Here is a 27,038-nt window from a genome sequence, read left to right as displayed (position 1 = left end):
CCTGCCATCTCTGCCTTTGAAATATAACCAGAAGGGGACCACTTTCTCTCTGTAGCCACTGCTGCCTTCTTAGCCCCCAGACCACTTTTTTTCCATCCAGAGCATTACAGTAGTCTCTTAACGGGGCTCCCTGTTTCTGTCCACACCCGACCCTCAATAGTCTGTTTCTACACAGCAACCAGAGTGAATGTTAAGAAACGAAAGTCAGATCGTGTTACTTCTCTGCTCAAAATCCTCCAGTGGCTTCCTGCCTCTCTCTGAACAAAGCCCAAAGTCCTTTCCAAATCCTGCAGGGCTGTGCCTGACCCGGGCCTCCCCCGTCCCTCTCCCTGACCTCACCTCCTTCTGTTGCCCCTCACTTTTGGTAGGCCGGCCACAGTGGCCTCCTCGCCGCGCCTGAGAGCAGGAACTTTATTTTTATTTACTGCGATATTTCTAGTTTCTCCGACATTCCTGGACTATAGGAGACATGCCGTGTTGTTGAACGAATGGGGAACTCTTCTTAATGTGCCCCTTGGTGACCTCGTGCCTTTGAGACGGTGAGACCTCACAGATGGTCCTCCTTCACCTCATAGCAGCCTCGTGCCTCCTAAATGTCAATCATTTTTGTGTATCACCTGTATTTTTCTTTCCTTAGCACCGCTGTTTAACTCACTAAATTTGTGAGTCGAAATTCATTTATTAGAAAAGGAAGTTTGTACATCATGGTAACACTAGAAGGCAATGCCGCTTGGTGAGTTTTTAAGCTAGAGACCATTACCTGCAGAGTTCTGAGCCTGAAACCCACTTTTTCTTGATTAAAAAAGGTGAATGGAAAGTTGTAGCGAGGAGTTCGGGAAGTAATGCCCGTCTGAGTATTTCTCTGAGAGGGCGTCCGAAGGGGCGGGAGAGAACTCGAGAGGGAACGGCTGTCTCGCCACACTGTTTGGTGCTATTTGTCTCCGTCTCTGTAAACCCCCTAGTGCCAACTTTCAGCTCCCTGTAGGCGTGGGCTGCGCACTGCGGGAAACACTGCACCAACCCATCCATACCTGGACTTGGACACCTGTCTGCGCGGGCCTGATTCCTGTTCCTGATCCTTGGGAAGCCAGCACGCCGATCGACTTTGTTTCCTTGCTTCAGTGGCAATTCTTCATCTCTCTCTGGTGACCTCCGCAGCTCTGGGGTTTGTGTTGGCCTGAATGCTGGACCTATTTTGTGAAAGCCCCAGGGATTCTGTACTCTGCTTTCTTCTCTGGAAGGTGATGGGGTTGGATTCCTAGGTGGTTTCCAAGGACTGGGTCTCCAGTTGAGAAGTGGAGAAGGAGATGTCTTGGGGCTTATGTGTTTTGGGGCACTGACAGGGGAGTGTGTCCTCTTGCCCCCACATTGGCACTGACCTGTCCAGTTGTTCTGATTTCTGCCAGCCCCACTTGAGGAACCTGCCTGCTCCTGACTTGCTCCTCTTCTCCTGAGGCAGGGCAGACAGCTCACAAGCAGCCTAGAGCCTCAGACACAACCCTGGCCCATTGGAAAGCAGGGTGAGGAACACGTCTGTGCCTGGAAGGCAGGGTGAGCAAGAAGGCTGAGAGAGCAGGGCTCCATCCCCTGACTCTTGAGCCTGGGAGAGGTGTGTGGGTCTCACACTCAGATTATTTTCAGAGCTACTCCTAGCCTCTAGGGAGCAGTACCCAATGGGCACTGTTAAAAATAAATGTGTATTAACTACCTTGGGTCTGGCCAACCTCAGTTCTCCTGGGCTCTGCAGCATCTCCTTAGGGTTTTTCTATTGCAAAGTTTTTGCCTTCAGTCATTTAATTTGTCACTTTTGTCTACAGGGAAAAATCTTAGTATTTTCTTACTGTATGCCTTCTGTCCAGGGAATTCATCTTGTTTATTCGCTCAGATCGAACTCCAGTGTTCATGCTGATGGCCATTTCATTTCAGCTCAAGGAACTCTCTTTACTGTTTCTTCTAAGACAGGTCTAGTGGTGATGAAGTCCCTCAGCTTTTGTTCATTTGTGAAAGTCTTTCCTTCTCCTTCATTTCTAAGTAACAGCTTTGCCCATTAAAGTATCCTTGGTTGACAATTTTTTTTTCTTTCAGCACTTTGTAGATATCACCCGGCTCTCTCTTGGCCTGCAAGATTCTGCTGAGAAAGCCACTGAGATGGAAGTCCCCTTGTATGATATGAACTTCTTTTCTCTAACTTCTTTTAAAATTCTCTTTGTTTTGTTGATAGTTTTATTGTAATTATAATGTGTCTTGGTGAAGTTGTCTTGAGTTGAGTCTTTTGGGGACCTATAAGCTTCATGTACCTGAATACCTGTAACTTTCCCCAGATTAGGGAAATTTTCAGCCATTATTTCTTTAAATAAGTTTTCTATCCCTTCTCTCTCTTCTTCTGAGACTCCCATAATGCAAATATGGTTTTGTTTGATGGTGTCTCATAAGTCACATAGGCTTTCTTTACTCTTTTTCACTCTTTTCTTTTTTCTCCTCTGATAGCGTAATTTCAAATGATCTGTCTTTGACTTTACACGTTCTTTCTTCTGTTTGATCAAGTCTGATATGATGCTCTCTGTTTCATTTTTCACTTCATTCATTGTATTCTTCACCTCCAGAATTTCTGTTGGTTCTCTTTTTTGAATTATCCCTGTTTAACTTCTTGCTTTGCTCACATATTTGTTCCTTGATTTTTATTGAGCTGTCTGTCTGTGCTCTCTTGTAGCTTGCTGAGAACTGTCTATTCTTTGTCTAGCTATTCATAGACATCTATTTCTTTTGGGTCAGTTGCTGGAAAATTATTGTGTTCCTTTGTTGCTATCATGTTTCCTTGGTTTTTTGTATTTCTTGTAGCCTTGCACTGGTGTCTATTCATTTGATGGAACAGTCCCCTTTTCCAGACTTTACAGGCTGGTTTTGGTGGGGCAATACTTTCACCTGTGGGTGGGTGTAAGGGTGCTTACTGAGTGGGTTGTGGCAGCTCCAGGGAAGGCTCAGGGGCATAATCTTTGTGTGTCTCCATCAGCTGAGGTCAGTGTTGGTGAAGACTGCAGGGGTTCTCAATGGGCAGGGCTGGGGATGTCTGCAGTGGCTGTTGAGTGTTCAGTGGTGAAGGCTACTGGGAACTTCCTGGTCATTTTTTCTCCCATGGGGGATATTGTGGCTGAGGAGACTCCTTTTAGGACCATGTCCAGCTTGTGGATGCCCTTGTGGTGGTGGCAGCACTGATGTCTGATGTGCCTGCAGGTCTGATGGCCATGGAGTCAGGGACTGAAATGTGGGCTCAGGCAGAGCAGCCATGGCTTTGGGGTGTGGGGCATGCACAAGATTAAGGAGGGCTGGGAGCCCTGCCCCCAGGGTGGTGCAGCAGCAACTCCTTCTGAGGTGGGGGGGTGTTGGGCAGTTTCTCCCTCTTCAAGGAGTCTGCAGTGGCAATGGCTGGCAGTTACCTCAAGGGCAAAAGCTGCCTGTGTCCTCTGCAAAGCTGGCCACTGGGGTCCACGCCAATGAGCACTGTGTGAGCCTCTGAGATATCTGTTGGAGTTCGCAGTTTTTGAATTAAAGTCTATTTTGTCTATTTAGTATAACCATCCATGCTCTCTTTCGGTTATAATTCACATTGAATATGTTTTTCCATCCTTTCACTTTCAACCTGTATATGGCATTAGATCTAACGAAAATCTCTATGACACAGCATATTTGGATTCTATTTTATCCATTCTGACAATCTGTATCTTTTGATTGGGTAGTTTAATCAATTTCTATTTGTTTTTAAAGTAATTGCTGATAGGAAAGGACTTGCTATTACCATTTTGATCTTTGGCTTTTGTATGTGTTAAAGCTTTATTGCCCCTCATTTCCTCCCTTACTGCTTCCTTTGTGTTAGTTGATTTTTTGTAGCGACATGTTTTAATTTCCTTCTCATTTCTTATTGTGCATATTCAATAGATTTTTTTTTGTGGTTACCATGGGGATTACATAAAACATCCTAAAGTATAACAGTCTATTTTAAACAAGTTCAATTGCATAAATAATACTTCTTTACAGATCTGCATCCACTTTTTGTTATTCATGTCATAAATTACATCTTTGTATATTATATACCCTTTAATATAAAATTATTTTTATGCTTTTGTCTTTTAAATCCTATAATAGAGTAAAAAGTGAAGTTAAAAATCAAAATTACAATAAAACAGGGTGTTATATTTGTCCATATGTTTATCTTTACTGTAGAGCTATGTATTTTTATATGATTTTGAATTACTGTGTAGAAAAAAAAGGTGAATCCATTTGTACCAGCGTATCAGAGACCAAAGGATTGCCGCACAGTCCCTGCCTCTTTTTTTAGAGGTATTTGAAAAATTCTGTCTCCCATTATTTCTGAAGTAACTTCATCGGCATTGGTTTATTGATTAAAGTCCTCCAAATAATTTAATGGATATGAACCTATTATGTTTTAGTCAATTTCCATGGGACCCTTTTTTTGGTGCATATAATTTCTGGGCATGCAAGTAACAAAATTTTTGATTCTCTTTCAATGTATATATTCTAAGAAAATGGAAACTGTCAAATCTTGACTTTTAATGGCAGTCCCATAGTAGAGTTGTCCCACAGCAATGTGCTCCTGGGGTGAACTGATTTCATATTTTCAACTTGTCTGAACTAGTCTGATTATAGTCTGAACTTCCTAAGGTTCACATGCGAGTTGAGGTCGTTGTTTAATATTCAACAAAAATTATGCCAGCGAGGCAGTGCTGTAGGAAAACATCAGAAATGTGTTGTCACTGGTGCTTTGATTTGAGTTGCAACATAACCCATCTGGCTATTGATCTCAGCTGCCACCATCCTTGTGTCTGTCTCTGTCTTCCAAGTTTATAACCTTGGGAGATTTGAACTTAGTTCATAAAATTTTATTACCTGGATGCTGAGAACATGTAGTACAACCTCCCTCTGTGACAGACAGAGAGTTGAGACCGTCTTGCTCACGGTCAAGTGAGTGAATGACGGACTGGAGCAGGACCCCGTGGTCTGGACTCCCACAGTGACTTCCTCCCAACAGTGCTATTCCAGTTATTCCTTTATTTCTTCTATAATCTCATGTCTGGTCTGATCCAGCTTATTCCTGCTTCCTACTCCCCCCCTTCCCCAGTGCTCCCTCCCGTAGGTCACTCTGTGGCCCTCGACTACAGTCTTAGAAAGAATGCTTAGCCTCAGTTTACAAAGCTGTTCTGGGTGAGACTGATGGGAGGCCTGGACCTTTTCTATTTGGCATCGTCATCCTCTGACGTCTGTTTTCCACCTTTAGAGGTGGCTCTTGCTTAAAAAGAGCTGATCCAGAGTCAGACTTGACCCTTTGGCTAATCTTGTAGTCTCACTCAAGCTGTTTTTGTTCTGTTCTGTTCTGAACTGTCCTGTTCCTTTTGCTCCATCTTCCCTCCCTTACACATGCCCTCTGTTCTAACACATCAATTCTGTGTGTTGTCTCCCTGAAGAGACTGCCTTTCAGGGCTGTGCTGAACTCCATGGAGAGAGCTGCAGGCACTTGGGAGTGGCTTGTAGAAGGCTTTGGGACGGGAGAGGAGGCCAGCCTCAGTAGTTGGCAGGCCAGGAGGGAAAGGCTGAGCATAAGGAGAGATGACAGTTAGCATTTCTTAGGAATACATTATTTTAAAAGTAAGGTATGTATGTTGTTTTTTAATACATAATTCTGTTGCACACTTAATAGACTAAAATATAGTGTAAACATAATTTACATGCACTGGGAAACCAAAAAATCTGTGTAACTTACTTTATTGCAATAGTCACTTTATGGCAGTGGTCTGAAACCGAACCCACAATATCTCCGAGGTCTGGCTGCACCGTATTTGCGTTCCTGCCTTCCTCGAGTCTCTTCTTTGTCCTCTCAAAATGCTTCTTGGGAGACTCTCTAAATTAACCATTTATTTTCAAATATTTAACTCAAGTTCTATTTTTGAGGAAATTAAAATGAAGAGCCCTATTATGTGCCTAGGGTTTGACACCTATTATCTTATATACTTTTTACACAAGCCATGGACTGTGCACCAGATCCTTTTTAGAGATGAGGATGCTGAGGTTCACAGAGGTTTAACAAATTCCTCAGAGTCACTAAGCTAACAAGCGTAGAAGCAGGGTTTGGAACTCTGTCTGACCCCTAAGCCTATCCCATTTCAACCATTTCTAGGACCTCAGGGGAAAAACCCCTGGGCAGGCATCAGCAGACCTAAGCTCTGGGTTCAGTTTTTCCTCCACGACCATGTGTGACCTTGGGCAGACTCCTTGGTTGTTCTTGGCCTAAATCTCATTTGCATTCCCACCTCAGGGTTTTTGCACAAGCTATTTGCTTTGCATGGAATGTTCTTCCTCTAGTTTCTCTCTGTTTCAGGAGTCCCAAAGACCACATCTGGGATCAGTGATTTGCTAGAAGGACTCACAGAACTCAGTAAAGCTTTAATGCTAGTGGTTGTGGTTTATTACAGCAAAAGAACACAGATTAAAATCAGCATCAGTGGATGTGCACACCCATCATGGCTGGGTGGAGGTTGGGGTTGGGAGCTGGCTGCCAGTGAGAAGGGCCCAGGTCAGCGGGGGTGACTCAGACCTGATGGAACCAGACCTGTGGCCTTACTCATTATGCTGTGCTGTTTCCAAACAGCCTCATCGGTCCTGGTGCTGGGATGGAGCACCCAAAGGGCAGGGTGGCTTGGGTGGCTTTGAGGTTAATATGGGCCCCTTTCAGGGACTAGCATGCTGCTGAGCACTTTGCAGGCCCTCTGCAGAAACATCTCCTGGCTGTTTGTGAAGTACCTGGTGGACTCCCACTGGCACCACTCACCTTTATGCCATTTGGGAATTTCCCAATCCCACTATCAGGAGATTCATCTAAACCTCAAACATGCCTGGGAGGTTGAGGGAGGTTCTTCTCTGGGCTTCTGTTTTGATCCACAAAGATGTCCTGAGCACCACTCTGGGTCAGACACAAGATGCTCCCAGTTTGGTGGGGAAATGTCAGACCCATGAATGGACTGATTCAATATGGCAGGAGGTTGGCCCCGGTGGTTTGGAAGCAAGAGAAGGAGCACTTAGTTCTAGAGGGGTTTGGGAGGAGGTAACACCTTCTCTGGGGCTTTTAAAATTTATTTTTAAAAGCCAAATTCATAGATGTACATGCTTTAAAAAGTCAAACATTCCTACATGGTTTACAACAAAATTAGTGGTACTTTGCTGTATCAGGTCCCCACTCTGGTATTTCCCTCCAGAGTCCATTTTCAGTCCATTGAGAAGTTTCTTCTGATGTTTATCGTCATGTTGTTAAATGACGTGCTTCTCCTACTGTTCCCTGATTACCCTGGGAGATGAGAGTTCAGGTTTCTGATATCCTCCTTGCCTCACACCCATTTCCCACCTTCCCGAAACAGGGATAGGAATGTGATTCTTATTTGGTGTTCACGTCTTTATGACCTAAGTACTCATTACTCGCACGAGAGCCACGCATACTTCTAGGCTTCTGTTTCTGTTCCTGACATCTCATTTTCCTTGGAATCAATAGTTCCTTTTGTAATTCGATGTGTTTTCCTCCATCCCTCTCATCTCTTCCACCAGAAATGTAACTCCCCTCTCATGATTCTCAAGCCCTCCCCAGGCTCTCTCCTGGCTCAGTCCTAGGCTGCCTGTTCCTGCTTCTGCATAACCATCAGCCTGGGCATTCGCCATGCCTCTGTGCTGCACTGAATTGCCTGTTGCCAGGTCCTGGGGCTGTCTCTTTTTTGGTTTTGTCCCTCATTTCCATAGAGGCATCATCTCGTCACTTTCTGAAAAATGATGCATAGGAGTAAATTTTTTAAAAAAGAACTTGCATGTCTCAATAATTCTTTGCTCTTTGCTCTATGCTCATGCTTGATTGATGGTTTGGGCATAGAATTGTAGGTGGGGCAGAATTTTCTCTGAATTTGAGGACACAGAGTCTTGCTTCTAGCATGGCTGTTGAGAAGTTTAATGCTCTTCCGCTTTCTGTTCCTGTGTGTGTGACCTGTTTCTTGTCCCCACATCCTTTTGGAATCTCTTGGGATTTTCTTTTTGTCCCTGGTGTTCTGAAATTTCATGACTATGTGACTTGGTGGATCTGCTTTCATCCATTTTTCTGGGCCAGAGCTGTCCGACCCACCTTTCTATGATGATACAGATGCTCTCTACTGGTGATGTTCAATATGGTGGCCTCCAGTGGCATTAGGCTACTGAGCACTTGAAATGTGGCTGGCGTGACCAAGGAACTGCATGTCTGGTTTTATCTGACTTTAAATAATTTGTATTTAAATGTATCTAGCTACATGTGACCAGGGGCAGCCATATTAGTGCCGTTTATTGACGTCTTAGTCTGGAGACTGTTGCCCTTTGGTTCTGGGAAATTTTCTTGAATTCTTTCTTTTTCTTTTTTTTTTTCTATTCTCTTTTCTGAAACCCCTGTTGGTTCAGATGATGGAGCTCCTGCATTGAATCTTTACTTTTCTTATCTTTTCTCTCTGATTTTTCATCTTTTGTCCTTTTCTTTTAGAGTGAATTATTTAACTTCACCTGACTACCTTTCAATGGAGTGTTATATCTTCTTTTATTTTTATGTCTATGAATTCATTTTTGCTCTCTGTTCTGATTTCATGTCAGCACAGCACTCAGGCCACTGCAACTGTTTTCCAAAGCTCCCTTCCTTTTCCTGCGTCACTTCTGTTCCTTTGAGCTCCCTTTTCTGTTTGTTTTAATCTTTCCCTTGAATGCTGGCCAGTCTGTGCCTGTCTGCTTGTATTTGAGAATGTGTGGGAGTTGTCAAGGTTGGGCTTCTGGGTAGAGCTGTCTGGCTGGAGCACCTTAAATATCAGGACCTGTAGATCCTTTGGGCTGTTCAGCTCTGCGGGAAGGACTTCTCTGGTCTCCTGCCAAGGAGATGGAGGGTGATGGCAAGCTCATGTTTCCTCCGCTTTCAGTGATATATCCCAGCCTCCTCGCTGCCACAGGTCTCCAATCCAGAGAATGTCTAGTTCAACATGTGCAGAGAACATCCCCTAGTCTTCTTCAGGGCAGGGGAGGTGGCCATAATGAAGTACCATGACCTACGTGGCTTAAAACAACAGAAATTTATTGTCTCACAGTTCTGGAGGCCAGAAGCCCAAGATCAAGGTGTCCGCAGGGTTGATTATTCCTGAAGGGTCTGAGGGAGAATCTGCCCCAGGCCTCTTCCTAGTGTCTGGTGGTGGCATTAATACTGATTTTTTAAAAAAATGAACGGGTTAGAATATAGTTTGTCTTGATCACAGATTTTTGGCAATTTTGTGCTCAAGTGGTATGCCTCAATCTTCTTGTCCCGGTCCCTGCCCTGCCTGGAAGTCCTGCCTGAATTTTATAAACACCCTGTGTCTGTAAGGAGGGACTGAGCCCTCCTTACTCCTGTTTTTCGTTCCTTTGGGATTTGTCTTTTCTCTGCCAACAGTGCACTCACTTTGGGAACTTTTTAGAAACAATTTCTGCCCCAGGATAGGAGGAGGGGGCATTTCAACCCAGGGGGATTTGAGGTCCTACAGGAGTGGGGAAAGTGTGGCTGGAGGTCCTGCTCAGGGCCCTGAGCTTGCACAGCTGGACAGACCCCACCCGCCCCCATGAGAACCCAGGAAATTAAGTCCTAAACATTTATGACTCAGTGGTTCCACACACAGCAGGTGATTTAGACACAGTCAATATGAATGAAAAAGGAAAAGAGTTCATAGTCAGCAAAATCCCAACCTTTTAATTATTTTTCAACTACAACTTGAACTCATGTCTCCTCTTGCTAACAAAACATTCGTCCATAACTTGTGATTACTCTACAGCTCTCATCCTTTTTAGCAGTAGGGGAGCTGTTTATGAGCTCACACAGGTGAACGTTTCCGAGGGCCTGCTGCGGGCCCCGTGTCCGACTGGGCAACATCACACGTTCTCTTCCTGCAGAGCCTCCAGGAGGCCGACGTGCAGATCCAGGCTTCAAGCCCCTCGGGTCATGGACCCAGGTCTGGCCTGATCTGGGCTCCTTTAGGAGGGAAAGACACAGCTATTAACACTCAGTCTATAGATCAGACAGCTGAGGCTGAGAGGGTTTCAATCCCCCACCCGGGGCCGGCGTGTCAGTCACACTCCGTGGACCAGCCAGCTCCCTAGCCAGCTGTCTGCACAGCAGGGAGCACAGATGTCCCTGGAGTCCAAAGACAGCTCAGGGGCCACCTGCGGCAGGTTCCCAGCCAGGCGCTTTTCTTATCCCTCTCTGTCTCTGGCAAATTCTTACAGATTCTTAATTATGTGATTGCACAAAGTCAAAATCCCAGAATGTTTACTATTTCAAAAAAAGTCTAGGATAGCTATTAAAAAAGGGAAAAGAACAGGTGATGGTGAGGATGTAGGGAAATTGGAACCCTCATCCATGGCTGGTGGGGATGCAACACGGTGTGGCCCCCGTGGAGAACAGTTTGGCAGCTCCTCAGAAAGAGAGCATAGACTCACCGTATGACCCAGCACTTGCGCTCCTGGGTAGATACCCATGAGAACTGAACACAGTTTCTCAAAAAAAAAAAAATGTACCTTCAAGTTCATAGCAGTACTATTCACAATAGCCAAAATGTGGAAGCAAGGCAAATCAGGGATGAATGAGTAAACAAATCATGGTGTATCCATACAAGAGGATATTCTTCAGCCATCAGAGGAGTGAAGTACTGATACACGGTGCAAGAGGGATGAACCTCAAACACATGTAAATGAAAGAATCCAGACACAAGAGGCTACATATAACATGATTCTGCTCATATGAAACATCCAGAAAGGGCAAATCTGTGAAGACGGAGTGTAGTGTGGTGGTTGCCACGGGCGGGGGGAGGGGAGAGTGGGGAGAAACTGCTTCATGGGCACAGGAGGTCACTGTGGTGTGATGGAGATGCTTTGGAACTAGATAGAGGCGGTGGTGGCGCAACATTGTGAATGTGCTCGATGACACGACAAATGGTTCAGTTTAAAATGGTTAACTTTATGTCATGTGAATTTTATCACAGTGAAATTTTTAAAATCCCAGGAATGTCCCCTGACACATACAAGACAGGTCACTAAGGCGCCTGTGAAGCCCAGTGTCCGTTTCCAGAGGCCCTGCACAGTCTTCAGCTCCCTGCTGACCTGTTCAGGCTGGAACCTTGTCCCTATAAAGACAGAACCTGTGATCTGTCACTTCCTTTCTAGCAATAATAAATATTCGGTTGATTCAGACACTGTGCTTTGCAACCAGGCGATGACAGACATACTCAGCAATGACAGCGACGGCCAGTTGGCTCATTCTCACAGCCTGAAAAGCGCTCTCTCCTCTCCTTCTGGCAAGCACTGCTCTGTCCATGGTAGTGCAAGCGGTGTCACTTCGTCTGGGAAGCCCACCATCCCCCCAGTGTCTCAGGATCCCATTATCTCTACCTTCCCCAACCTCTGGACACCGTCGGAGGAGTCTGCTTGTGTGGGCCCCCCACCTAGGTACTGGTGCCCTCCATCATAGTCTTGTTCACACTTTGTGCCCATGGTGTGTCATAGCACCGGGCACAGTGAAGACCAGTTCAGACCGACAGAGAGGGCCCTGTGACCCTGGGGATAACTGTGTGACTGAGTGGAAAGAGGCACCTTGTCTTGGAGTCCAGGTGTGGGCCGGACTTGGCTGGGCAGGGCCCCTGGAAAAAGTCCCTGGGCTTGGCAGGCACCGTGGTCATATGTCTCCTTAGGAACCTTTGGAACTGTGTGCACGAACGACGAGTGTTTGTTTTCTGGGGCTATGGTTTATTTTTTTCCATCTGATTATCTCAGGAGTTGATGTTCTAACCAAAGGTGAAGAACTCGGCTTGTGAACCTAGGTGATCTTGGCTGGATGAACCCACTGGATGAACCCGCAAAATTGAATTCCTGTGGTCAGTTCAAACAGCCTCAAAGGTAGAAAAATGTTTAACTTACTCAGTGATTTTAAACTGTTCACCCTGGGATCCAAAAGCTGGGTTTCTGGAAAAAACAAGTAATGACATTCTTTTCACTTATACAAGTTTATTGATGGGATTTTATTTATATAGAAAACGTTACAAATTTTGAAAAGGGCTATATGTACACGTGGTAAAACATTAAAATGATATAAGCAGATCTTGCTTTTATACTACGAAGAATTAAGTTTTCCTAGGGTTTTTGGTAGATATATTGATCAGATTCAGGAAATTCATTGCTATCAAGCATTTAATTTCTTGTGTCATAAATGACATGTTGAATATTATCAAATGCATTTTCTGAAACTACTGGAATGATGTGAGTTTTCTCTTTTAGTCAATTAACCTGATAACTGATACTTATCTTTATTGTCTGTTAACCACCCTTGAGCTCCAGGGTGAAGCATGGTGCATCACCACTGCTGGGTGAGGGCTGCCTCCATGTTGTTCAGGATTTTTGTACTGAAGCCCATGAGTGAGAGGGGCACGCAGTCTTTCTTTTTCGTCCTGTTTTTGGTCTGTTTTGGATCAAGTTGACCCTGTCCTCAGAGAATAATCTGGGCGTGATGCCTTCTTGTTCAGTCATCTGGATTGTTTGCATTGGACAATTAGGAATCTCTTGGCTTCACCTCTGTGTCACATCCTCTAAGACGACCACCAGTGGTGCTGCCTCCAGGTAGTTATGCCCCTGTTTAACCGCCTCTCATTGGTGTGGCTGGGCCAGGTGACTTGTTTCTAATGTATAGAATACGGCAAAAGAGACAGGATCACTTCTGAGATTAGGTTATGAAAAGACTGTGGCTTCCTATCTTGGGCGTCCTCTCTGACCCACTCACTCTGAGGGAAGCCAGCTATCATGCTGTGAGCTGCCCTGTGGAGAGATCCAGGTGGCAAAGATCTGAGGGAGGCCTCTGGCCCACAGCCAGCTGGGAACTGAGTCCATGAGCTTGTGGGGAGATGAATCCTGTCAGACCACCTAGTGGGCCTCAAAGTGAATCCTCTCCCAGTTGAGACTTTGGATGGGACACGGTCCAGCCTGACAGCAGGACTGTAACCTCATGAGAGAGCCCGAGCCAGAGGTACCCAGCTAAGTCATACCAGGATTCCTAACCCAAGGAACTGGCCATAATAAATGCTACTGGGTAATCTGTTAGACAGCATTAAGAACTAACTTACTTGTCCTGGTCTTTGGACACTTGTTTAGTTCCAGACACAACTACAGGGACCATCTTTGCACGGATTCCAATTTAATTTGTGGAGATGAAGCCTGACCGTGACTACCAAATCATCTGTAACACAGACGTTTTAGAGAATCCCTGTCTCGTGGAACAAACATTTACCCCAAAGGCGAAGGAAGCCAGTGGACACCCTCTTCCCCACTCCTTCCCCTGACGGGCCATCCTGGATGGTCACAGGGCCTCGCAGAAGATGGCCTCGGTTGATTGAAGAGTTGGTTGCTTTTGATACCAGTTGTTAGCCAGGTTGGTTAAGGCACCTGGTGTCGACTGTCTGTCCTTCCATGCTTCATTCGTATTTTCCTTCACCCTTGTTCCCTTGGGATCAAATGCCCTATAAAATAGTAGCACAAAAGCCTGTGTCTCAGGCTCTCCTTCTTTGGGAAATCAAGCTAAGTCATACGTGTTCCTTAAAGTTCACCATAAAACCCTCTGGAGGTTGTGTTTTCCTTGTGGAAGATTTTGACTTCCACTTCATTTTTTTAATGGCTTTTTTTTGGACTATTTAACTTTCTATTCTTCTTGGGATGGTTTTGGTCAATTATGTTTTCCTAGGAACTTGCCTGTTGCTTCTGATATTTCAACTAATGTTTTTCACAATTCTTAGCAACAATTAAATTAGTAGGTATAATTTTCTTGAGCTTAAGACTTAACCCCACAAATTTCAGATGTTATTACATCTGGGAGTTTGACCTCTTAATCCCTTCACCTATTTTGTCTGGCCGGTGACCCATGACCCTCCTCCCTTCTGACAACCACCGGTTTGTTCTCTATATCTATGAATCTGTTTCTGTATTGTTTTGTTTGTTTGTTTATTTGTTTTGTTTTTTTACAGTCCACTTATAAGTGACATCATATGGAGTTTGTTTTTCTCTGACTCATTATACTTGGCATAATACCCCCTAGGTCAACATTAAAAACCTCAAACATCCCGAGCAGAATGTTCAGAACAAATGGGCAGAAGACCTTAGTAGGCATTTTTCCAAAGACATACAGATGGCCAACAGGTGCATGAAAACATGGTTGATATCACTGACCATAAGGCATTGCAAATCAAAACCACAGTGAGATACCATTTCATGTCATCAGAATGACTGTTAGCAAACAGACAAGAAACAACAAGTATTGGCGATGATGTGGAGAATAGAGAGCTCTCCTGCACTGTTACTGGGAATGCAAATTGGTGCAGCCATAATAGAAAACAGTATGGACATTCCTTAAAAAAATAAAAAGAGAACTACCATACAGTCCAGCAAGTTCACTTCTGGGCATTTATTCTAAGAAAATGAAAAAGCTAATTTGAAAAGCATGGGGGAGGGTGTAGCTCAGTGGTAGAGTGAATGCTTAGTGTGCACGAAGTCCTGGGTTCAATCCCCATACCTCCATTAAAAGAAAAAAACCCCACATATCAACACCCCCCAAAATAATTGGAAAAAAAAAAAAGAAACACTATATATCCCTTTGCTCATGTAGCACCATTTACAATAGCCAAGAGGTGGAAGCAAACTAAGTGTCCAACAAGGGTCTTGAGTTACTACCCCAAGGCATTTGGGTTTAATACTGGATGTTGGGAGTGGTAGGAGAGATTTGAGCAACCCTGAGAAATGTTGAGAGACTCATGTTTTACCAGGTCCTGTCTGGTGGCAGAGCACGGAATCCCCTGGATGAGACCAGCCTAGGATCAGGTAAAACTCATTCGGAGGTCACTGCAGCATTTAGGGGACACCATGATGCTTCCCCCCTCTTCACAACATAACCTGGGATGCTCATCTTTTCCTTCATCCTACGCTTCCTGTTTCATTAATTCCCTTCCTTGTGATCTTCTGAAATTTGCCTCCCATTCTCTGATTCCTCTTTCACTCGTTGGTTTCATCATCTTTTACTTCTTGCTTTCTTGAAAACCTAAATGACTGTGACACGTCAGAATTATTTGCAACATCCCTTATCTGCTGACTCTATGAGTTCATGAACACACAAAATTCAGGAGTGGGTAGAAGGATGTGCTCTCCTTTTATGTGGCCACAAACAGCTCTGTAGCATTTATGACAACACTGGAACATGATGGAGGGTGTGGAAAGAAATTTTTACCCCATGTGGGGCTGACACGACCTGCCAAGTTACATCGGGAGGCCCCTTAGAATTCAAGCAAGCATGTTACTGGCACAATTTAGAATCACAAGATCTAGCCCCATGCCCTGCATTCATGGTTTAATACTTGGGCCATATTCTTCTCCACCCTGAGCTTCTGTTTCCACATCTGTAAAGTGGAAATTAAATAATCCCAGCACTTCTTAACTCACTGAATGAGGATCAATTAAAAGAGACATGAAAGAACTTTATAAGGTGTGCAGTGTACTAGAGATACTAGGGGTTAGTTTATCAAGGAAGAGAAACTCAGGAATGGAATGGAAAGTGAGCAGCCATGAGGAGGCCCTCCTGCTCCTCTTCCCTTTGCTGTGAAGTCTGTGGAAGTGCTTCTGCTCCAGGGTGTGGGGGGCTTTCTGCATGACGGGATGTGTGGGGGTCAGAAAGGACCTAACCTCAGGCCAGGAGACCTGCTGGTTCAAGTTAAGAATGAGCTCTAAACCTAGATGATTTAAATTTGAATCCCAGCTCTGCTAGTGGTTAGTGTTGAATCCTTGGATGATCACTTAACTTTCCTGTGCCCCAGTTTGCTCATCTGTAATATAGGGATCAAAACAGTGCCTGTCTCCTAAGGGCGTTGAGTGGGTTGAGTTAGTTAATGCAGGCCAAGTACTCAGAATAAGAAATAGTCGGTCTCCTTACCTGAGGTTAGGTCTTGCTGTGTGTGTGTGTGTGTGTGTGTGTGTGTGTGTGTGTTTGTGTGTGTGGCGTGCACTTCTCTCTACAGTCCCAGTTAGAAACCACTCTACAATTGGAGCTCAAGTCCTGAATGGGTGGTTTTCTTCTCCCAAGTCCACCCTGGTCCATCTTGGCTCTCCATCCTGCCCTGGGGGATTCCTGGTTCCTGACTAGGGTACTTGAGGGCCCTAAATGACACAAAGGAAGGAGAATAAAGGACGAGGGAGGCACACAGGCTCAGGGTTTCAGGCAGTGAAGGGGACTTGTGGAAGGGGCCTCTTAGGTCAGTTCTGGTCAGTTTCCCTCGTGGACAGATGAGGAGCCAGACCCAGGGCCGGGGTCACACGCTTCCAACGCCAGTCCTGTTGGTTCTGTTGTCTTCATATCTTTCAAGGAGAACAGAGTTTAAGGAAAGAAAGAAAGGTCAACTATATTAATGCTAAGGGAGCTTAAGAAAGGGGATTCTTTTATTTCCTAGCACATGTCCCAACATATAGCTCAATATTTATTTGTGTGGTTATTTGTTTAGACCCTCTCTCCTGCTTGCCTTCGGTAAGGGCAAGATCCTGACTCTTTTGTATTTAAGCTTGGCACATGGCCTGAACACAGCAGGTATAGATCCCGGTCAATACACAGTGACACTGGGGCAAGGGGCCCAACTCCTGCAAGGCCAAGAGAGGATGTCCACAGACCTGCCGCTTACCTCACCACTCCCCCACCAGCCTCCGCACCCAGCCACCAAGCTTAGATACCACCTGGTTACCCCGAAAGAGCAAGGTCAAGTTGTGCCCTACTGAGAATGAGAGCTTGAGAGTTGAGTTACAGATGCATAATCTTTTTTTTCAATTGAAATGTAGTTGATTTACAATGTATTAGTTTCTGGTATATAGCATAGTGATTCGGTTATATATATGTATACACACACACACATATACACACAAATATTTTGTGTTCTTTTCCATTACAGGTTACTATAAGCCATTGAATGTAGTTCCTTGTGCTATATAGTAGGACCTTGTTGTTTATCTATTCTGTACATAGTAGTTTGTATCTGCCAATCCTAAACTCCCAGTTTATCTGTCCCTCCCCTCGTCTCCCCCTGGTAACCATAAGTTTGTTTTCTATGTCTGTGAGTCTGTTTCTGTTTGTATGTGTCATTTTTTTTAGATTCCACATATAAGTGATAGCATATGATATTTCAAACACATAATCTTGCTTTTATTTTATTTTTTTTTACACTCCAGATTGTGGCCTGTGAAATTAGACTCTAACACACAAATCACCCTGAGCAACACTGCCTCCCCACATTGTGAGCAATTCTCTCAGCCAGAACTCAGGCTTCTCAGAAAAGGAGCCACCTCTGAAAGGTCAGGAATAGCAGACTTGATGGTGCCTTTTGTGTCACTGAGACCTGACACCCTGTTCACGTGTACTGATATCTGAGTCTATGCTTTCCTGAGTGCTACTTGATTTTCAACCCTGACCGATTGCTGAGGACTGAGAAAGCAGATAAGCCAGTGACCCTTGATGAGGACTCTGTGTTTCTAAAACCTGCACAATTACTATATCTTGGCTGTACTATATCTACCTTTTCATTTGTTTCTATCTTCAACCTCAGTACTGTCGGGGTCTGAGCCATATCCGCACCCTAAGCATTTAGAACTGAGCTCTGAAGTACATGACGAGCCCGCCAGTACACAGGTGAGCCGAACAGAGACGTGGGGTTGGGGCGCCCTTCAGGCACACGTCTTCCTAAACAGTCTTAGTGCCACGCCCCGTCACGTGAGGTGCTCCCCGCTGTGGATCGAAGGGGTGCAAAGATCATGCCTTCTGCCACTTCCCCTTGCAGAGCAAGGCCACTTGCATTGTGTAGGAGAGGTACTGGGGACATTTTATTCCCATGCAGTGACTAGCCTATTGTCACTGGGATAGATTCCAACCAGTTGGACAGGGCAGGTGAACAGGGCAGGTGATTGTCATATTAGGCTTAGTAAGAAAATCGTCATAGCCGAGTATGTGTTTTGGAGGAAGAGGAAAGCATATACTTCCCACAAGGGTTGTGTTTCCAAGAAGAGTAAGAAAGGCTTTGGGATTAGTTGAGTGAATTAGGTTATAACTAGTTATCAGATGACACCCTAATCTTTCCATGTTGGATATAATTTCTGTACCTCTCAGTCGGAAACATAGAGAGGTAGATCTTACACGGCAAGACCCTTAGTATCCTCATGACTTGCATGTGTCTTTATTTCTGCTGAGATGAGATGGAGCCCTTAGTTCTGGAGACCCACAGGGAAGCTCCTGGGTCCAGGGTAGCCATCTAGACCAAAACCAGAATTTTAACTAAATTCTTTGGCAGCCTTGAGTCTCACTATTTCCCAGAGTGACCCTTATCACCAAAAGGCAAATGTTGAGTATCAGCATTTCAGAGCCGCAGAGGACCTGCCTGGCTTCCTTCATATTAGCGTATTTACAGCATTTCTGTTGTTGTGATCAGTAGTTGTTGGGAAGCCACTTGCACTCACTGAGCCTTACTTTCTACATCTATAAACTGGGGAGTGTATCATGACCTTGTTTACAGGTAGCCAGAGAAGGTGCCAAAATGGAGCAGAAAAGTGTCAGATCTCCTAGGACTTTCTATTCTCCTTTCTTTGGGGGATCATCTTCCAGCTTCCCGCATCTATCCTTTTGGTGTTCAGGTTTACAGCCACTTCTGTCCTTAGTTATGTCTCGGTGGGGCTCTATTATTCCAGAGTTTCCAAGGTGTGCCACATACTGAGCATGGTTGCATGTCTCACTCCCTCCATGGGGAGGCTGCTCCCAAAGCAGGGACTGTATGGCTTCCAGCCCACAGCCCAGCGCATCACCTGCACCTGACATTCACCTGGTGGCTTTGAATCAATGGACAGATAAATGGATGCATTCATGCATTGTATTTCTAGTGGCAACTATGGATTTTAACAGGTGCCTCCTGGAGAAAGCCTGAACCCAAAGTTGACAAACTATGACGGTAGGAATTTCATGCTGCATGGCAAGCTCCCAAGGAAATAAAAGAAGGCAGAGGGGGAGATAGTTGGGACCTACTGCATTTTACCAATGAGACATCCACCTACTCAGGCTGGTGTCAGGCAGCCCTGGGGACTTTCAGGCTAGAGGGATGGAAAGAGTTGGCAAGAGATGAGTATCACTTTCTACAGAAGGACTGAAAGAGAAAAAAATATAGAGGAGAGAAATGCACATGCAGGTTAAACGTCTTCTGTTTCTGTTGAGTTTTAATCACCTTTGAGGTTTTGTTTTTCACATAATCCATAGTTTCTTGGGCCAAGCAAACACAGGACATGGTTCAGAGTGAAGATAATGAGCTGGTGTAATTTCTCCACGTTCAGTCCTCATATTTCTCCCATCAGGAATGCAGTGGGGAGCCTCACAGGTGACACCAACTGCTACTCTAGGCCTCCTCTGTACCAGCCCCTCGCTACCCAATGAAAAATTCCACACTTGTCAACAAGCGGGAACCCATCTGCTCTGACCACCCCTCTTTGACCCAGAGAAAAACTTCATGTCATCCTTTGGAGACCTGTCTATGGTACGTGCCACATCACTGGTGGATAAGGTGGTTGGGGCCCACATGGCTGATTTCTTTTCTTTGCTCCCTTCACACCTGTTGGTCTTGGATTATGACCTTTCCAAAGAGAGGGGCCATTCTTTGGTCTAGAATCTATCTAGCTTGTTCTTATTGCGGGACCCTCTGAGGTCGGTTGTGCAGGAAGCAGCCTGAATTGATATCCCTTGGTGCAGCCATCATCATCTGGTCCATGTCCTGCCTCTAACTTCAGGCGCCTCTTGTCAACAGAATCCTGATGGATGATCCTGCATGTGCAGTGATGGTGGCCAAGGTCCCGCCAGGCCCTCTTACTGGATTAACAATCCTGGAAGATGGCATGATCATCAAAGAACCACAGGGAAAGAGCACGCAGGTGCCCAGAGGTCTTACCTCTAGCAGCTCAATTCCACCAACCTTTTGGGATGCCCACTCTGCAGAATGCACTCTGCTAGGTACTAGGGAGAGACATAATGGTGACTAATACCCACCCAGGGTTTGCCCAAGTTCTCAATCTGGTAAGGGAACTAGGTGTGGAAACCAACAGTGATGCTGGAGACAACAGGATTGCGTGCAGGGGACAGAAGTCCCTTGAGAGGAAATAGTTATGTCTGTTCAAGGAGGTTGGTTAGGAAAGATTCTAACATACAGGTTCTGTCTGAGCTGCGATTTGAAGGATGAGTAGGAACCTCACAGGGGCAGCAAGGGTATTTGTAGGCAGGGGAAACTGCGTGGGTAAAGATCTGTAGACCTAACTTGTCTAAAGAATTTCAAGTATTTTGGAGTGCGGGCAGCAGTGGCGACAAGAACAGTATAGAGGAGATATGGCCAGTGGCTTTATCTGAGTTTCTGAAACTTTTGGGCCTACATCAGATGACACCGATTGAATTGTTCATTGATTTTCTACAGAATATGAACTCAAGGGAGGCCAAACTGGAGTGTCCAAGATGCTTTGCCAACTTAAGGCAGAGTGAGCTTCTGCAAGTGGAGCACAGGTGTTCCTCCTACTGGCTGCAGCTCCAGCCACACCCCCTTCCCAGCACATAAACCCTCCAGCCTCGGTGCATCTCCACGGGCAGGACGGGGAGCTCCACGCTCACAGGCGAAGAGCAGCACACACAGCGGCGAGGGAACTCGGAGGAGGGAGTCACGGAGGACAGTGGCCATGGACCTGATCCCAAGCTTTTCCATAGAAACGTGGGTTCTCCTGGCTACCAGCCTGGTGCTCCTCTATCTGTGAGTAACTGTCTAGGCTTGTCTCCTCTGTAACCTTGGACTTGGGGGCCAATCAGTTCTCCCTTTCCCTTAGCTGTTTGAAGTTCAAAGTAAATGGAAGGGAAGTAGTTGAAGCTTTGGGTGTTTTGAACAAAAGGGTAGTTATTATTGAACTTACCCAGATCTGTTGTGGAGTTAACCCATACCCCCTTTCCCAAGTTCCTGTTACTATAGCCGGACAAATCGACCGGAGTCTGGCAGAGGCAGATTAAAAACAAATGGCTCACCCCTTCCCAAGCTCTGGGGATCCTGGAGACAGGAGGAAGAAACTTGGGTTTTTGTCTCATTATCTTCACCTTCTGCATTCTGTATCTGCAGCAAGACATGGGTAGAAGGGTTGGCCCCTGTGTCACTCAGAGTTCCTGCTCCCTTCTCTCCCTCCCCAGGTGTCATTTACACAAGGCTCCTGGTCACCCAGTCTTTGTGAAGGGCTGGGACTGATTGCCATTCTCTTTCAGGCTCAGCTCTTCCCCCTTTTCTGTCCCCCTTCCCTGGCACTCCCTTTCTAAGACTCAATTTACCTACCCTGTACTATGCAGAACTAGCCCCAAATGAGAAATCTTTAGATCAGGGGAGACTTGGCTGAAATCTTGAAATTGTATTAGTTTCTTTCACCTTTTCTTCCAGTCTCTGGAAATGTTAGTATCATTGTATAAGTTTATTTTCTCCGCGATATGAAACCTGCTAAGCCTTCAAAGGCACAAGCCTCAAAATCCAATTTAAGTGTTTTTTTTTCCCTCTTTTAAGTACAGTACAGGAGGATGAATCAAAACCATCCAGCAGAGGAATTCCTTTCAATGCCAGGACTCCTGGCATCACGGAGCAGGTTGGGAGAGGAGTAATTTTCAACAAGCAGGTAGACATCCCCCTTCACATCACATTTGACTTCTACCTCAATTTCACTTTCATCAGGTCTAGGAAATCATGATGACATAGACATAGATAATATAAGCCTTGTTTTAATTCTTCAAAAGAAATACTAGAAATTCAAGGTATTGTAGCACCATATTTTCTGTCTGATGATATTATAAAATTGACTGATATGGTTTAATTTCATTCTATTTAATATAATTTTTATTGATATAAGAGTATTTCCAGCATGCTCTTTCTGAAGGGCTGATTTTCCGTATTGATGACTACAAAGGCATGTAAATAAATTCACCCTTCTACAGTAAACTCCAGAATATGAATCTAGTATTCAAATATGCTCTATAGTATAGGTTTTAAAATATACCTGCCCAGAAAAGGAAAGCGCGAGGGCCGCCGCCGCCACCCCGCCGCGCCTTCCGCCGCCGGTCCCGAGCCCTTGCACTCGTTCCAACAGCCTGCTGAGACGTGGTGGATTACTATGAAGTTCTAGGCGTACACAGACATGCCTCAGCCGAGGACATTCAAAAGGCATATCGGAAACTGGCCGTGAAATGGCATCCAGATAAAAATCCTGAGAAGAAAGAAGAAGCGGAGGGAAAATGCAAGCAAGTGGCTGAGGCGTATGAGGTGTTACCAGATGCTAAAAGACGGGACATCTACGGCAGATACGGCAAAGAAGGATTAGACGGTGGCCGAGGGGGTGGAAGTCACTTTGACGGTCCGTTTGAGTTTGGCTTCACATTCTGAAACCCAGATGACGTCTTTAGGGAATTTTTTGGTGGAAGGGACCCATTTTCATTCGACTTCTTCCAAGACCCATTTGAGGACTTCTTCGGGAATCAAAGGGGCCCGCGTGGGAGCCGGAACTGAGGCACAGGGTCGTTCTTCTCCGCTTTCAGTGGATTTCCTGCCTTTGGAGGGAGATTTTCTTCTTTTGATACAGGATTCACGTCCTTTGGTTCACTAGGTCATGGAGGCATCACGTCTTTTTCTTTCACGGCATTCGGTGGCGGTGGAATGGGCAACCACAAATCTGTATCAGCTTCTACTAAGTTGGTTAACGGCAGAAAAAGCACTTCAAGGAGGATTGTTGAGAACGGTCAGGAAAGAGTGGAAGTGGAAGAGAACGGCCAGTTCAAGTCCTTGACGATAAATGGTAAGGAGCAGCTGCTTGCTGCGCTTGGAGAACAAGCAGCTCCAGGCCCGCGCGGCCCAGGAACGTGCCGTGTAGCGGGCGCCCCGGGGACTGGCGCGTTTCAGACGAACTCGCCTTCCCATGTAACTGTACCTGATCTAGCGCGTTTATACACAGCTCGTCGGAGCCCTGTTTGTCTTAGATGTTTGAGCTTATTGTTGGGACCACAGGATAGGTCCATTTTTTGGTCTTTAAAATTGTTGTAAATCTCTGTATACGCTTTGCTTTTTATTAAACGTAACTCAAGGCGGCCGTGACTCTTTCGTACACTAACACCAGGACGGGCCTGCTTCCCATCGTGCTTGCAACGTGAGCCAAGTAGTGTCAGCCTGCTGTGAAGCTAACATTGCCAGGACGAACCTTCCACAAAAGTAACTCCAGTTTTCTTCTGTATTTTCAGTAGTGAAAGACATTAATGTGTTAATGGTAACACATTGCTGGGTTAATATAAATTGAGGATGTTTTCTAGTTGTGCATGAATGCTGGCAACTTAGTAAGTTTTGAAAATTGTTTCGATATGTAATGTTAAGCTTAGGTTTAAAAAAGTAAAGCTGGTAAACTGGGTCTTTGTTATTTGCTTAAAAAAAGAAAATAAATGCAAATGTGTTTGGTGCATTCAAAAAAAAAAAACAAAAACCTGCCCAGCAGGTTATTTTAATGTCTCAGTGCAGGTGAGTAAGCATGCCTGGGAACCAGTGAGGATGTGAGAGGCATCCAGGGAGGGGTCAGGATGGAGGGGGAGAATATTCTTCACTCCTCAAAGCAGACCTCCCAGAGATACTCCTTAGACCTGGCCCCACAGGAGGTCAGCAGGGTTGGCATCTCATCTGCTTGAAGCCTGGGGGAAGGGGCACAATCTAAGTCACATGATGTGTTATCCATCTGACAATGGGGGCTGGCACTAGACAAGGTCACCACCAGGCAAACAACACTGTTGCCTTAGAAGACACTGGTGCAGCCACAAGTCAATAGCTGTAGACAAGGCCCTCCTTAGGCCAGCACAATGTAAACACAGAAAGAAATGATCCGCTTTATTGTGAGCCTCTCCTTTGTACTCAGGGCAGCATTACTCCACCAAAATGAGAGGAGCTAGAAGGAATTCACCCAGCCCACCCTCTACCTTGATATGGAATCATGAGGTTAGACACTAGACCAGATCATTCCTTGGGACTAATGTTCTGACACATTCACTCAGTTGCTTGGCAACATTGAAATTTCAGAAGCTGAAACTGATTTGCGCTGGTTGTGATGGCAGAGGAAGGAATTGGGGTGGGACTAGCCCAGGCTGCCTCCTTTTTGGCAGTCAGTGTACACACCTCCACCACCTGTTCTGGAGGAGGGTCCAAAAGCCAAGCTGGGCCTGGCTAGGGTACCCCTTGGGCCCTTCCAACGCAGGTCCTTCTGGGTAATTTGGGGGGTTTCTTTTTATCACATATCATAGGATTACTGGATTTGTACAGAAAATTTGAACCTGTACTACCTTAAAGCCTAACCTCCTGAGAAGGAGAGACAGGGTCCTAGTCAACCAATGTGGGATGTTTTATGGTTACTCATTTTATGTCTTGTGATGCGCCTTTTGCTGCCCACAGGAAGGTACCTGAAGGCTGGAAGGCTTTTAGCTGAGAGTGCCTGTAAGGCATGTTGAACCATTTACACAGAGCGCACTTTTCAGCCATACCTTCCTAATTTACCTCTGCAGAGTTAGCCTTGCAGGCCTAGCAACTCGTGGTTAAAATGATTGCTGGCAGCCTCTTTTCTCCTCCACTCTGTCGTCTCTCAGTAACACCAGAGTTCTACCCCAACTCTTGCTCCCCATGACATCTTTTGGGACTTGAGAGATGGAACAAGAGCTTTCTGCTTTACTTCTTGGCCTTCAGAGGAGTCTGAGCAGGGGGTGGATATAACTGAGACAAAGTGGTGGTTGTCTGTTTACTTCAGACTTGTAAAGATCCAGAACCTTGAGTTGTGTGACTTCTCACGTAATAATGAAAATGAGTTGCAGGACTGCATCCTATCGGAAGCACCAGCCTTAATGAGTTTTTGAGATAGCTGATGCACAGAGGCAGTAAACTAACTTCTTTGTGACTGAGCATCTTGCAAAAAAAATGAGTGTGCTGGGCACTATGCTTAGCAGGTGAGTCTCACAGGTTGGAGGACCAGATGCCATGAGTGGAGGATAGTCTGGAAATGGATCCTTTAGTCACTGGTTCCTTTATACAGTTTCATTCAGGGAACACAGGGGTCCATCACCCTTCTCTGTAGCTCAGTCAGCCAAATTGCCTGACAACAGAGACTTGGGTGTAGCTGAAATGTGCTCACATTTCTATGATGGTAATGGAAATCTTTTTCTTTTTTTTTTTACTTTTTACGTGTTTTATTATGAAAACTGTCAAGCATACACAAAGAAGCAAGAGTGAATTAATAATCTTCATATACACACCACACACCTTCAACAATAATAAACATTATGCCACTCTTGTTTCATCTAGCCAGTCATGGAAGTCTTGAGCACAGTTTTCATTCTACAGAAATAAAAACAGTATTCTTCTCTGAGGCCTGATTATGAAGAGAGATTTAAGAAGAATCAGATCCTAAAATGGGACCAGGGCCTAGAGGGAAGGAAAAGCATAAAAGTCTGTAAGCAAACTGTAAGAGCAGTGTCGGGGCAGGCTCCCAGCAACTCTGTTATTGGGTGGATGCAGTTAAACAAAATCTCGTGTTTGGAACGGAAAAAAAAAAGTTTCCCATTTGTGCCTTGAATGAGAATCTTTTCATGAAAGTGTCAACTTACTAAATAAATATGAATGAATTTTCTGGAGGAATATGACCTAAACATCTCAGGGGCTCTCAAATTGTAAACATTTATCATGTATCCACTCTAGGATTGGAACCGTGAAGACTTTAGCTGCTTTGAGCTAAACATCATTACCTTTTGTGGGTCTCACAGTGAAAATGGGAAAGGAGACAATGAGTGAACATTCTTACTGCTTTTGGAGTTGCTGTTCTTATTCATTGCCTACTTGTCTCCGTAGGTTGACTGTGCCAGTTCTGAGTCAGGGACCTGCCAGCCTCAGTAGCTGTATTCCACCATTCCTGTGACTTGGTTTTCTCTTTCACTTTACAGCTATGGGACTTATTCACATGGACTTTTTAAGAAGCTGGGGATTCCTGGGCCGACACCTCTGCCTTATTTTGGAAATGTTCTGGCCTACAGAAAGGTGTGTGTTGTTTGAATTCCCTCTTTTGCCTCCTATAGCGGCAAATTCCAGCTGAGTTCCATTAAAAAAAAAAGAAAGCCTTGTTTCAGGTGGAAGTTCTGAGGTTTCACACTTTGCAGAAATTGCATCATAGGCCCCACCCAGCACATAGCCAGTTTGACCCCAGGGATCTCCTCTCACCTGTTAGGAGCTTCAGGTTTTGCCTCAGTCAGACAGCACAGCTCTCTGGCTGGTTCAGCACAGGACTTGAAGCTGCAACCTGTAAGCATCGTGAAGAGGATCTTCTTTCTGCCAGGTGCACATTCTCAGGAAGGCTCAATCCTACTAATTATTAGGAGAAAGGCATGAAGGGAGTGTCTGGTCATGGCTCATTAAGCTGTGTACACTAGGGCCACACCTTCCTGTTAGTAGCGTAAGCTCTGGGTACCCTTTTTTTGCTTTCTGAAGAGCAGGTAATTAGATTTCTTCATTGATTTCCGCTTGGACGAGGTACCGGGGATTGAATCCAGGACCTCTTGGGTGCTGAGCATGCGCTCTACCACTCTACCAGCAACACCCTTCCCCCGGGTACCCTTTTTATTGGACATTTCCATTTCTAAGGCAGCCTGAGTGATTTGCACCAGATAATTTGCACATACGTGGATTCTCTCAAGAATTGCTAACCTCTGCAGTTTCTTCGATGTTCTACCCCCACTCTTGCTCCCCATGACATCTTTTGGGACTTGAGAGATGGAACAAGAGCTTTCTGCTTTACTTCTTGGCCTTCAGAGGAGTCTGAGCAGGGAGTGGATATAACTAGACAAAGTGGTG

At 45.2% G+C, this 27,038-nt stretch overlaps 1 protein-coding gene and 1 pseudogene across 2 annotated transcripts in view; both read left to right on the top strand.

Moving 5' to 3' along the window:
• The first annotated feature begins 20,633 nt into the window (after positions 1–20,633).
• Positions 20,634–27,038, top strand: part of LOC102525384 (cytochrome P450 3A12-like) — a 37,333-nt gene continuing 30,928 nt past the window's right edge. The window contains exons 1-2 of the mRNA XM_015244598.3: positions 20,634–20,906; positions 26,135–26,228. Of these exons, the coding sequence (XP_015100084.2) occupies positions 20,836–20,906; positions 26,135–26,228 (165 nt within the window). The 5' untranslated portion in view covers positions 20,634–20,835. The remainder of the gene's footprint in view (positions 20,907–26,134; positions 26,229–27,038) is intronic.
• On the top strand, positions 22,078–23,630 carry LOC140686998 (dnaJ homolog subfamily B member 6-like; annotated as a pseudogene). Its single transcript, XR_012061006.1, has 2 exons — positions 22,078–22,093; positions 22,279–23,630. The product of XR_012061006.1 is annotated as a dnaJ homolog subfamily B member 6-like (transcript).

The sequence above is a fragment of the Vicugna pacos genome, chromosome 18 (assembly GCF_048564905.1).
Source record: "Vicugna pacos chromosome 18, VicPac4, whole genome shotgun sequence".
Lineage (NCBI taxonomy): Eukaryota > Metazoa > Chordata > Mammalia > Artiodactyla > Camelidae > Vicugna > Vicugna pacos.
This window is presented reverse-complemented; position numbering and strand designations above follow the sequence as displayed.